At 58.4% G+C, this 13063-nt stretch overlaps 1 protein-coding gene across 5 annotated transcripts; it reads right to left on the minus strand.

Annotated features, from left to right (window-relative positions):
• Nucleotides 1–2053: 2053 nt before the first annotated feature.
• Nucleotides 2054–10366, minus strand: SPATA20 (spermatogenesis associated 20). 5 transcript variants are annotated; one of them, XM_082440343.1, is made up of 17 exons: nt 10251–10364; nt 9425–9543; nt 9115–9294; nt 8938–9002; nt 8600–8754; nt 8378–8521; nt 8077–8278; nt 7570–7700; nt 7374–7478; nt 7076–7150; nt 6765–6974; nt 6491–6683; nt 5990–6158; nt 5497–5708; nt 3491–3690; nt 2586–2666; nt 2054–2415 (listed from the first exon to the last, which is right to left on the minus strand). In XM_082440343.1, the coding sequence occupies exons 2-17, from the start codon at nt 9499–9501 to the stop codon at nt 2245–2247; spliced, it is 2370 nt and encodes a 789-aa protein (XP_082296469.1). In that variant the 5' UTR covers nt 9502–9543; nt 10251–10364; the 3' UTR covers nt 2054–2244. The 5 variants fall into 5 exon arrangements, with proteins under 5 accessions (XP_082296469.1, XP_082296472.1, XP_082296468.1 ...); XM_082440346.1 differs by having other exon boundaries at nt 9425–9465; nt 10251–10358; XM_082440342.1 differs by lacking the exon at nt 9425–9543 and having other exon boundaries at nt 10251–10366.
• Between the last annotated feature and the right edge of the window lie 2697 nt (nt 10367–13063).

The following is a 13063-nucleotide window of genomic DNA, read 5'->3' on the forward strand; positions in this document are numbered from 1 at the left end:
CCTCCAGCCCGCTCCCATTTACACATCCCTCACAGCCAGTATGGCTCCCTCAGGAACTAAGAGAATCTTCCCATAGGTGATGCTCTCTGCTCAGCAATGATACACTGTCCTATTTAGTCAACTCACAGCCTTGGGAGTTGGTGGCTGGGTGGGAGCTGGGAGTTGGGTGGTATTTTTTAGATAAGGAAACTGAGGCTCCAGGAGGTGATGAAATTACTTAAGTGACTGCCCAAACTATGAGGCCCTGTCTCCAACGGCCCTGGCCCACAGCTCCTCCAGGACAGTCCTACCAGCAGAACAAGGAGCATACCAGCAGAACAAGAGGGACCAGCAAAGGAGAGGAGAGGCTGAAGACTTAGAACCCCACATCTGAGCAAGACTTATGCTCAGCTCTGCCCTCTTTAGAAAATGCAAGCACTCCCAAGAGAACTAACCCTTTAAGGCCCTAACTCCTTCCTCTGAACCCGTTTACTAAATCCCATCGTCAGGCACATGCCTGATACCAGGGGATGGAAAAGAGGAGACACAGAGCAGAAGGAAGACGGGATGGAGGGGCAGAAAACACCAAATGCACCCTCCTTCACAGCTGGACCTCCTGGGGGAAGAGGAAGCCTTAGTGGTCTTTACTGCATGCTGAAGACCCCAGAAAGAATGAGATATGTTGAACGGTTTCAGGCCAGGCTCTTACCCTCTCTGAGCCTTGAACATCTATCCATATGAGGCCAAAGGTACCTGCCTTGCCACCTCATTCATGAGGGTCAATGGGACGACTGAGGCAAGAGGACTCTGCAAACTGCCTAGACCTTTCCAAAGCCAGGGCTGGGGCTGCCAAAAAGGCTACCTGTGCTTCACCATGCTCTACCCTCCCTCCTTACTGCCCCCCAGATCAGACTCTGCTTGCCCAGCCCCCAGACTTCCTGGCCAGGCTGAGCAGGGTCCAGCCAGAAAGGGGACAGTTTACCTTGTTGGCTGGAGCCCTAATCCTCCCCAGATGGGCCGGTGGCTTGCACCAAGGGCCCAGCTGCCCAGACCTGGGTCCCGTTGACCATATGTGGCTATGATTGACAGTGTGCAGGGGGTGGCTGTGGTCCTGAGCAGACCTTGGAGTGATTCAGTCTAGTCTCCCAGCTCCTTCCAGCCCCGCTCCTCCCCACTGCTGCTGTCCCCACAAGCAGTTGTCCCATTCAGATCTCATCTCTAGCGGCCTCTTCTGGCTCTCTCTACTGCTTGGCTCTGGGGCTACAAGGGTGCCTAGGCTCATCAGACCCCCAAAGGGCCCAGGGTTGGGGGGCAGCCCCATTATCCTACACTTGCCCTTCCCAAAGCATGCTTCCCAGTCCCCTCCCCCTGGTGAAAACTAGATGGGGTTTCCAGGGCCTATGAAGATGTTGGGTGCCAAGGATGGGGCTTGTGAGCATCTCCCAACACTGAGGGAACAGGAGGAGATCACAGGAAGGCAGAGGCTTTCCCTACAGCAGGAAGGACTCAGGTTTGGAGAAGGACTTCCAACCCAACAGATGCTCCAAATGAAAGAAACCTCTTTCCCTGGACTTAAGTGAGGGCAGGGGGATGGACCATATGACCTCCTGCAGGAAGGCTGGGAGCTGGACAGATACCCTAAAAGAAATGTCCTTGGTCCTGATAAGAGCAGCTCCCATAATGGACCAGAACATATGCAAATTCCATGAAAAATAAAAGCTTATATGAAGCATCCCCCTGCCTCTTCCCCAGCTTAAAATTGGAGGAGACCATAGGAAGGGAGGGCAGGCCCCTTTCTTAACCCTTCCTGAGGGCAAGGATTGGCCTTTCCCCTCCCGTGCAAGTACACACCCCCACCACTGGTGGTCATTACTGGTCCCCTGACCTCAGCTTCACTCAGGTTGCCATGTCCATAGAGCGGGGCAGAGTCAGCCTGGTGACCTTTGAAGGTGAAAGAGGAATCCAAGGAGGCAGAGGGGGCAGCTAGGGGCTCCCAGAAAAGGGGCTCTGGGCTGCTGGCTCCCATGCTGGAGCCCGAGGCCCCTCTCTTATAAGCAAGGCTGAGGCCCTGAGGTTCCCGCAGGACGCTGTTAGGTTTATTCCAGGGTAAGTGGGTGCCCATGGTGGGTCAGCGAGGATGGCCGAGGTCACCTGGTGACAGTGTGCTCAAGGGTGGCCGCAGGTTCTGCAGGGCCCTGCAGGGCCTGAGTCTCTGGCCGGCTGGGAAGCTCCACCTTCTGCCCCAGCCCGAGGTGGGGGAGGCAGTCACTGATGTAGCAGTTTCCGTAGTTCACAGGGCTCGGTGATGGGCATCGAGCAGGCCTGGTTCTCACACACGTAGGCAGTGGCCTGGTCTTCTAGCCGTCGCAGGGTACTCAGGAAAGGCAGCTGGCGGGATAGGAAGCTCGAGGGGTCCCCATCAGCCAGAATCAGCACCTGGGAGAGTGGCAGAGAGGGTCACCTGGGGGCACTGGGACACCGGCAGGGCCCACTAGTGGGTGTCCTCTCCCCAGGCTTTCAAAGGAGCCCGAGATACTGGGGAGCTGAGGAGGGGAGGGGGCCCTGGCAGGGTAGGCAGAGGGTGGGGCCAGGCTCACAGACCAAACCTTGTTAGGGATGTAGATGGAGTGGACACACTGCAACAGAGCCTTGGTGTCCTTGGCCTGGGGGTCTCCACAGATCACGATCTGGCCAGAACAGAAAGGTAACTCCAGTGACAGGTGCAGAGGGGCTGGACCCAGACCTACCAGGGCTCCCCCATCCTCCTGCCAGCCACCCTATATGCCTAAGAAGAAATGGGGACTTAGCTCAGCATCCCCCAGACCAGCTGCCAGGAGGCCGCATCGGATTCACTGCTCAGCAGGTGAGAACACGTACACACACACACACACACACACACACACACACACACACACAGAGGCAGAGATATATAGGCAAACATGCAAATATAAGCAGGCAAACCTGAACACGGGGCATACACACAGAGCCCAGTAATCACGTGCTAGTGAACACTCACACCAGCACACACTCAGAAAGGCAGGCACAGTCACATACCTCCCTCCAGAGTCATACACATCCAGAGGCACACGCACAGCAGTAACACACAGGGACTTACACACAGACAAGCATATACCTGCACACACTATACCGCTGACCCAACTATACCGACACACAGAGGCACACAGAGAAGCACAGAAGCACACAGAAGCCTCAGAGAAACACTTCAGCAACCACAGGGACCCATATTTAACCCCTTCCTCTGAGAGCCCCAGTCACAGGTGCTCATACAGGCACCTGCCGGAGGCCTGCTTCAGACACACACTCACACAGACCCCTCCACCTGCACAGAGCAGCCTTACAGACATTCCCTCGGAGATACCTCTACACACACTCACACAAGGCCACACATTCACGGACCTGAGCTCTGGGGACAGCCCCAGGAACTCCACTCCATGTCTCTATTGCAGCCCCGGCTCCCCTCCCACCCAGGGTCCCTGCCCAAGTGCCCCACCTGCTTGAGGGTCTGCTGGTGGGCTGAGAGGGCGCGGACCATCTCAGGCAACGCCACGGGGACACGGCGCATGCGCTCAGAGAAGGCGGTCAACAGGCAAACACACTTGTCCATCCAGTCCTTGTGGCCTGTGAAGCCGTGCAGCCGAAGCAGGTTATGGGCCGACATGGAGTTGGCGCTGGGCTCTGCACCATCCTGGTCTGCAGGGTGCATGGGGGGCAAGGGCTGAGACGGGGGGTCATTGGGTCCCAGGACCCTGCTCCAGGACTGTGGCCAGGGCAGCTGGAGGGATGGGGTGGAGGAGTCCCTGCCCACCGGCTCCTGCCCCAGGTCTGAGAGTGTAATGCTGACCCTAGCAGTTACTGACCCTTTGCGCACTCACACGCATCCTCAACTCCACCTGCCCCAGGCTGAGCTGTTGGTCCCCAGGCTCCCTGATCTCCCTGCTGATACCTCCATCCAGCGACCCAGCTACCCCTCCCTCCGTCTCCCTCACCTCCCACTTCTAATCCATCGTGAATCTGCAGGGTCTGTGGCCAGAATAGATCCAACCTGACCACTTGTCCCATCTCGTACTTCTACCTTGTCTGGGCCTTTGCTGACCCTTGCCTGGACTAACGCCACTAACGGCTTCCTACCTGGCCGCCCTGTTTCCCCTGCCCCCATTCCCTTCTCCACCGTCGGTCCGAGTAACATTCTTAAACCTAAACCACAGCAAATCACAACCCACTCAAAACTTACCAGAGCCTTCCACCCCTTGCCACACCTACAAGACCCTGCAGGGATCCAGCCCCACCTGGGCATCCTCCCCTCACACGCTGACCTCTGCCTGCCCTGTCCTCCAGGGCACAGGCTGCCCACTCAGAGCCTCTCACAGGCTGTTCCCTCCACCTGAAATCCCTCTAGGGATCCTGCTCCTCTAGGATCACACGGCCCCATCTTGCCCTCCAGCCCTTGGTTGAATGACTCCCCAGCTGAGTTGGGCCCCACCATTGTTCTCTCAGAGCCCTTTCAGTCATTCAGCTAACGTTTATTGAGCACCTAATTCTGTACCAGGCCTGCGCTAGATCCTGGGGATAAAGCAGTGACAACATCCTGCCTCCAAGACGCTTACATCTGAGTGGGGGGAGAGACCATTAACAGACCAGAGGCATCAAGTGATGCTAAATGCCACTGAGAAAAGTCAGGAACAGGGTACATGGTGGGCAGCTCCTACTTCTCCACGGCACTCACAATTTTAACTATGTATTTGTGTGTGTGTGTTTGCTTTAAATATTACTGTCTGTTAGTTGTCTCCCTTACTGAACAGTAAGCTTTATGAGGGTAGGGATGAAGCTGGCCTTGTTCAACCTATCTAGGCATGCCACTTACTGCCACTAAGCATGCTCACAGAAAAGCTACATTAATCTTCATGTCAACAATGTAAGGGAATGCCAACATTAGCTCCATTTTGCATATTAAGCATCTGAGGGGACTTCCCTGGTGGCGCAGTGTTTAAGAATCCGCCTGCCAATGCAGGAGACACAGGTTTGAGCCCTGGTCCAGGAAGATCCCACATTCTGCGAAGCAACGAAGCCCATGTGCCACAACTACTGAGCCTGCGCTCTAGAGCCCGTGAGCCACAACTACTGAAGCTCGCGCGCCTAGAGCCCGTGCTCCGCAGCAAGAGAAGCCACCGCAATGAGAAGCCCGCGCGCCACAACAAAGAGTAGCCCCTGCTCGCCCCAACTAGAGAAAGCCCACATGCAGCAACGAAGACCCAACGCAACCAAAAATAAATAAATTAATTAATTAATTTAATTGATTCGTTAAAAAAAAAAAAAAGAATCTGAGGCTCTGAAATGCAACAAGACCAGCCCAACGTCACTCGGTTAATGAGTGGTAAAGATGTGAGCCCAGGAGGGCCTGGCCCCTGCCCATGCTGGCGCTTCACCACCACACTGCACTTATGCCTCCCCCAGGGAAAACCAAGCAGGACCCCAGGCTGGCTCCACAGCCTCACTGACCGTCCTTCAGACGCAGGGGCAGGCCAGCCCCCAGCTCAGCCTCACTGCAGAAGTAGCCGCCACCCCGGGAGTCCCAGAAGAGCCTGTCCTGCGTGTCCTGCAGCCGCAGAGCCCACTCGAGCCACGCGCTCTCCTGTGAAGCCTCGTACAAGTCCAGCAGGCCCCGCACCACGAAGGCGTAGTCCTCCAGGAAGCCCCAGCAGGGCGGGTTGCTGGGGGGACAGGCATTGGGGAGGAGACAGGACAGGGAGAGAGGGGCTTTCACAGAGGAGGCCCTTTTCACGTGCTTTTGTTTAACCCTCAAAATCTAGCTCTTGGGTAGGTCCCATTAGCCCATTTCCCAGATGAGCAAATGGTCCCAGGGAATTTAAGAGCTCATAGTGGGCAGAAAGCAGAGCCAGGACTAGTTGCCTACCCAGAGAGGAGAAGAGGGGCAGAGAGAAGCATGGGATGCCCAAGGAGGCAAGCCTTCCCGGACTGCCCGGCCCCCCACCTGTGCTCCACGGTCCCCCCAGAGCCTGCATAGCAGGTCCGCATTAGGCGGCCACTGGCCACATCAAACATGTGCCGCTTCAGGAACTTGGCACCACTGATGGCGTAGCTGATCAGCCTCTCCTGGCCCAGGACAGCCCCGGTCACGGCAAAGCCAGACACCATCAGTCCTGGAGGTAGGAGACACGAGTGGTTGTGACGCCGGTCGGGGCCCTCCTGGTATGTCCATCCCAGCCCCCCAAGCTCTGACACCTCCCTGGAGCAACAGGGTAAGCGGGTAAGAGTTTGAGCTCCAGCGCCAGGCAGAGCTGGGCTCCTTTCCCTGTGTGTGACCTCGGGTGGATTACCGTAACTCTCTAGGCCTCAGTTTGCTCATCTGTAAATTAAGGACAATGAACCTAATAAAGGAAGAATTACTATTTAGCAGGTGCCTATCCTACATAAGGGCCCTTATGAAGGGTAATTCTATAAACGGATCAGGCCTCAGACACAGCCACCCCACCGTTCCAGGCCGCCAACATCTTGCTGTCCAGGTGCGGCTTCGGCCGATGTTTCCGGGCCTGGAAAAGCTTCTCGAGGCCTGAGTTGAGTAAGGTCCGTACGGCCTCCACTTCCAGGCCAAAGCGGGCAGCAGTCAGCTCCAGTGAATACCGGACGGTCAGCACGTTCTGGCCCTGCAGCTCCCCCTTTGGGTCCTGAAGAAAACAGCCCTTGTCCGAGGGAGTCCACTTGCCTGTCCGGCTTCAGGACCCCTCCCGGGACCCAGCAGTCCTCACCTGACTGGGGCTGATGCTGCCGGCCTCCGTGAGCCCATAGTGCTTCATGAGGAGCTGGCCCGAGGTCAGAGGCTCGGTGGCGCCCAGCACGGGCTCGGGGAGGAGCTGCTGGACCTCTTTGACTGTCCACACGTAGAAGGCACCCTCTTTGGGCCGCATGCCCCGCTCCGGGGGTGAGTCCGCGTCCTCTGCACTGTAGAAGCCTCCAGACTGTGGGGAGGGGAGAGTTGGCTGGCCCCAGCCTTCAGGACAGCCAGTGGAGGCCTCGAGCCCTCCCGCAGCCAGACCCGCCTGCCTTAGTGGACACACACCCGGTGACTCAGGTTCCGAGCCACGTACTGCAGGATGCCTTTGGCAACTTCGGAGTAGAACTCGTCACCAGAGATCTGAGTGGGAAGGAAGGAGGCTGTAAGCAGAGAGAGCTAGGTACAAGGGGCAGTCAGCGTTCTCCCAGGAAGTTAGGGAGGGAAGCTGGGTAGTGGACATATGAGAGAGAATTAGGGGTGAGGTTAAGGGAGAGCCACAAGTCACCAGGAAAGCCCTGCAAAGAGGCAGCCAGGCGTAGGTGGACAGACTGGGTCTCTGCTCTGGGCTGGGATCAGGGGTCACCTGGAAGGCCTGTGAATAGGCCACCGTGAGCTGTGCCTGGTCATACAGCATCTTCTCAAAGTGGGGGACGTGCCACTGGCGGTCCGTGGAGTAGCGGTGGAAGCCCTGTGCCAGGAGGAACGTGGGGCTGGAGGCCGATCCCAGCTGCTGCCCCCACCCCGCTGCCCTCTCCAGGGAATGCCTATCCCCCCCTCACCTGCCCCACATGGTCTCGGATGCCCCCGTTGGCCATCATCTTCAGGGTGTGCAAGGCCATCTGCTGGGCCCGAGAGCCATCCTGAGTTAGCCGATGGCTGAGCCAGTAGGAGAACAGGAAGCTCAAGATCACTGCAGACACCGAGAGCACGCGGGTGAGAGACCGGGGAGGACAAACGGGCCGAGATCTGGGTGATCAGGACTTTGGCCAGGCTGGGGTTAGGGGTTCACTCAACAGGCAGTCTCTCTGGACAGGCTGAGGGTCAGGAGGTCAACCCACAGGACAGGTGATCGTTACCTAGGTCAGCGTTGGAGGGTCCCTGCTAAGACCAGAAGTCAGGGCTTCACTAGATAGCTACTGACAGACAGGCTGGGGCTCAGATGGTCACTGGCCAGACAGGAGAGTGGGAAGTTAATAAGCAAGACGAGAGTCAGGAGATCACTTACTAGGGTAGGCTTCAGAAGGCCAGGCCGGGGCTGGAGCGGTCACGGGGCGGGGGGCACTGACCTGGCGTGGGGAACTTGGGGGCCTCGGCGAAGCCGCCATACTCCTCATCATAGCCCTCGTCCAGTTGCTGGAAGCAGCGGCTGCTCATGGTGGCAGCAGAAGGTGGCAGCTGGCGGTCACCCATGCTGATCTCCGACCAGGCCAGCAGAGCTGCGGTGACACGCTGGCTGTTTTCCAGCAGGGTACTCTTGTTCTGTTTCCACTATGGGCGGCAGGGGCAGACCTGGAGGTCAGCACAGGGTGGGGGCCCTTGTTCCCTCACCCTTGACCCCCGGCCCCCCACTCCCCAGCGCACACCCACCTGCTCCCGAATCCTCATCAACACTGTGCGGAAGCCAACTCGGGTCAAGCCATCCTCAGGGGGGAAATAGGTGCCCCCCACAAAGGGCTGTAGGTTGGGAGTCAACCACACACTCATGGGCCAGCCCCCACCACTGCTGGTGGCCTGGCGGAGAGAGGGCCAAGGTGAGGGGAGCGGCCCCACGTGCACGGGCAACCACTCCTCCCCGGGAAGACCACTCACCTGCACAAAGGTCATATACACTTTGTCCACATCGGGCCGCTCTTCCCGGTCAACCTTCACGCTGACAAAGTCCTCATTGAGCAGGCGGCCAATCTCCTCGTTCTGGAAGGACTCCTCCTCCATCATGTGGCACCAGTGGCAGGTGGAATACCCCACTGGAATGGGGTCACGGGGCCAGGGGGGACCAGTGACTGGTCAGAGGGGGGCCAGCCAAAGGGTTGCAGCTGAGCCAGAGAGGCCCTGGCCTGTAGTTTCCTGGGAGGCCCCCAGGCCCAGGGAACCCTTCCCTTACCCACCACCACTCCCTTCGCCCAGCCCAGGGAAGGTGGGTGTAGTACCTGAAAGGAAAATTGGCTTGTCTTCTTTCCTGGCCTTGTCGAAGGCTTCCTGCCCCCAGGGGTACCTAGGCCCGGCAGGGTGGGGCATCACTCACTAGCCCGGGCGGGGGTGGGCAGTGGGGGGTAGGAAGGGTGAGGGTCCAGCTGCCCCGAGAGGGCATCAGGAGAGGGACTCACCAGTCCACAGGGTTGTAGGCATGTTGCAGGAGGTACGGTGACTTCTCACTGATCAGGCGGTTGGGGACTTTCTGGGGTGTGGGCTGAGAGCAGTTAGTCCGGCTCCCCTTCCCTCCAGCCGGCATGGGCACTGAACTACTGACCGTCACGCTTCGGTCCTTGTCCCGGGAGGAGCTACCCCTGTCGTGGGCAGGCGGGTCAGGCGAGGAGTGTCCACCGCCTCCCCCTACACCAACCCCAGAGGCCCACCTGACCCCACCCTGCCCTCTGGCACCCCTTCTGGAACCCCCCCGTTCCCAGCCCAACCCACCTTTCTGAACCACGGGGGAGACCGTGGCCTTTGCGCTCCCCCTTGTGTTTTTGGGGGGGTGAAGAAAGGTGGCTCATTGGGGGCCCCCTGCCAGGTTAGTCTCCCCCAACCTCTCAGACCTGGCGGTGGGAAGGGTGATGACTGTGAGGTCAGGGCGAGTCACAGTGGGTGGAATGGTCCTTCAGGCTCCATTCTCTTCCTCTCACCGGGCCCCACCCCAGGGTGGCTGGGCTGGAGGTATCCCTCTGGCATGCCTGCCTGGGTGTGATCTGGGCAGGGAGGCTGCCGGCTGCTGGGTTTGGGACTGGGCCAGGTGAGGGGCAATGAGAAGAAACTCGGCATCAGGGACTCCCTCATTCAACATCCACCCACTGGGCACTTCTGGGGGGCGAGGTCCTGTGCCAGACACCCCATGACCCCCAAAGAATCAGAAACTGGCCCTGATCTCAGGGGGCTCAGTCTGGGACAGTGGCACCGTAAGGCAGGCCTAAGTAATGACAGGCCCCTGCAGCATTAAGGACTGTGACAGGCCAGCCCAGGGTGCTTCTGGACAAGGACCCTTGGCCCAGCATTGGGGTTCAAGGAAGGCTTCCAGGAGGTGGTGTCAGAACAGAGTCCCTGGGGCAAGCTAGCCCTGCAGCTGGAGGGGAGGAAGGGAGGAGGGGGTTACTGTCTGGGCCAGGTCTAGGGAGCGGACTCGGGGAGATAGGCACGGTGTCGGGGGTGGGGAGGTGGCCGGGCAGGCACAGGGGACCAGCGCCGGGAAGACTGGCCCCGGGGCCCCGCAGGCGCAGGGCGCCAGAGCGGCCCCCTTGCCCGCGCGTACCTGCGGCTCGCGGCGAGGCCCGGCGCGGCGCGGGTCAGCAAGAGGCCGCGGCACCGCCAGGCCCGCGCGCCCTGCATGGCTGCTGGCGGCCGACGGCCCGGACGCCGCGGACAGGAAGGGAGGGCGGGAGGGAGGCTGCGAGGGGCGGGCCCGGCCACCCGACAAGCCGCGGTGCATCTTCGCGGGGACCGCAGGCCACGCGGCTGGTCTCCGAGCGCCGCCCGGTGGTCGACCGAGGGATTGCAGACCGGATAACCCGGACTTGGGAGGACACGGGTCTGTGCACAAAACTGGGCCGACTAGGCTGGCTCTAGACCAGCTGTGGGGGTTAACCCTCTTGAGAAGAAGATGGAGGGCTATGAGGATGCCAGGGCCGTGGAAAGCTCTGAGGCTCCTGTCATTTTATCCAACCCTTGCCCGTTTTACAAATGAGAAATGAGGCGAGAGGCAAAGGTGTGGCTTGTCCAGACCCTCCAAGCCAGGAGCTTTGCCTTTGCTCAGCCCACCCCCCACTCCCCAGGGCCTCAAGGTCCTGCTCAAACCCCACCCCCTCCAGGAAGCCTTCCCTGAATAATAATAATAATAATGAGCCAACTTTATGTCCTATCAGGTACTTTACACACGTCTCATTTGCTACATTCAGTCAACATTTATTGAGTGCCCGTCGTCTAGCAGGCACTCTGTTAAGTACAACGGTGGGCAGAGGGAGACCAGGCTCCTGCTCTTGTGTTGCTCACAGTCTGATGAGGGAGCCAATCAGACAACCAGACAAATGAATGTACAACCACCCACTGTGAGAAGTGCCATGACTAGGTATCACAAGGAAACTGGTCTGGTGGGAGAGACGAGGGGGGAAGGCCTCCCTAAGGAAATCACATTTGTGTAGCAGCCTTCGAAGAACAAGAGGATGGATTCTGGAGAGGGCATGGGGAAAATGCTGGGGAAGCAAGAGGAACAGATGTGCAAAGGCCCTGTGGCATAGCAGTGAGTCAGGGCTGAGGAACTGCAGAAGCCAGCATGGCTGCAGGGCAGAGAGCACAGGGAAGAGAGATGGTAGGTGAGGTTGTGAGGCTGCGGAGGAGGAAGGCAGGGGCCAGGTCTTGAACTGTGAGCGGGAGTTTGGTTACTGATGAAAGCAGAAGAAAGCTGTGGAAGGGCTTTAGTCAGGGGAGTGACCCTGCATTTTGGAAAGGTCCCTCCAGTTTCCTGGTGGAGAATGGACTGGAAAGAGACAAGAGTGAAGCAGAGGGGTTCGGAGGCCATAGCAGGACCCAGGGGAGAGCTCTGGGAGGTCTGCACCAGGCAGAGGTGGAGATGCAGAGAGGGGGTGGACTTGAGGTCAGCGGAAGAGGAAACATCCTCAGGATTGTCTATAAGGGAGAGGGGGGTGTCAAGAGTGAAGTTCAGAGTGGGGCTGGTGCTGAATGGGGGGGCATTTGCTGAGGAGGGGGCACAGGGAGAGACTCGGATCATGGGTTCATGAGGTCCGTTTGGACGGTTGGTTTGAGATGTCCTTGAGATGTACGTGTGGAGATGACAAGGCTCTGGAATGCAGAGGAGGGGTTGGTGGGAGAGAGGAATCAGAGTGGCTGCTCAGTGCAGACAGTGTGGGATCACCCAGGCTGACTGCAGCGAGAGGAGAGGCACAGGCTCGGGCCCAGGCTTGAGGAACTCAGAAGTGCACCCGTGAAAGACACAGAGGGTCATGGGAAAACCAGGAGAGGGTGTTGTCCCAGAGGCAAAGGGACAGAGAGTTGCAAGGAGGGAGGGTCAGACTCTGGAGAAGCCAACTGGGATGGGACAGAAAAAGGTCCACTAGCTTCAGCAACGTGGAGGCCATTGGTGGACTTGGCAGATGAGTTCCAGGAGGTAATGCTGACAGTAGAAGCTGATTGGAGTGGGTTGGGGGGGGGGTGGTGGGGAAGAAAGGGGACATAGAGAGGAGGGGCAGTTGATGCAAGGGGAAAGATGGAAAGACACTCTCAGGCTGGATGAGATTAATTATGGCAAATATCACAGGGAAGGATTCAGTGAGAGAAGGCATCTGATGATGTGGAGGAGAGAGACCTCTGAGAAGCTGGGATAGTGGAGTGATGGAAGGGTTGGCAGGCGGGAGAGGCTGGTGTGTGTGCTCCCTGGACGGAATGAGGTTAAGATCAGAGAACAGGAAGCCTGGCTTTAATGTGGAGGAATTTAGGATGATGACGAGCCCCAGAGTGTAACCAGGGGTGAGAGCAGCTGAGACGTCAAGGGGCGGCGAGGTCATCTTCTTGGATAATGAAATCACATAAGATTGAGCAACATCTGGGTGAGAAGACCATGAGCCACGGCACGGGAAGAATGAGGTAGAGCGCAGCCCCAGGCGGGAGGAGGCAGGACACCAGGTGGCTCCAGTCTCCAAGGAGGGAGGGGTCTTCCAGGAGAAAGATGGTCCAGAGCAAAATGGGGAGCCAGACTACCAACCTCCTCTTGGTGGGAAGCAAAACAGCACCCCTTGGGAGTCCTTAGGGAAGCGGTGTCCACAGGGAGAGCCAGTTTAGAAGAGGAGGACCCAGGCTGAGGAGGGGCGAAAGGTGGGTCAGTGACCAAGAAGGATGGAGATCTCCCGGGTTTGTGCAGAAGATGGATCGGTCTGGGTACTGCCTGGCAAAACCAGGAATGAGGGGTATTGCAGGTTCATTCCTCATGGTTAGTCTCTGAACAGGGTGGATCCTGGGCTGAATGGACACTGGCCTGGGAGGAGCCACACAGCAACCTCATAAGGAAGGAACTCTTGTTCCCATTTGACAAGTAAGGAAATGGAGGCACAGTCA

The sequence above is a fragment of the Balaenoptera physalus genome (assembly GCF_965194825.1).
Source record: "Balaenoptera physalus genome assembly, chromosome: 20".
NCBI lineage: Eukaryota > Metazoa > Chordata > Mammalia > Artiodactyla > Balaenopteridae > Balaenoptera > Balaenoptera physalus.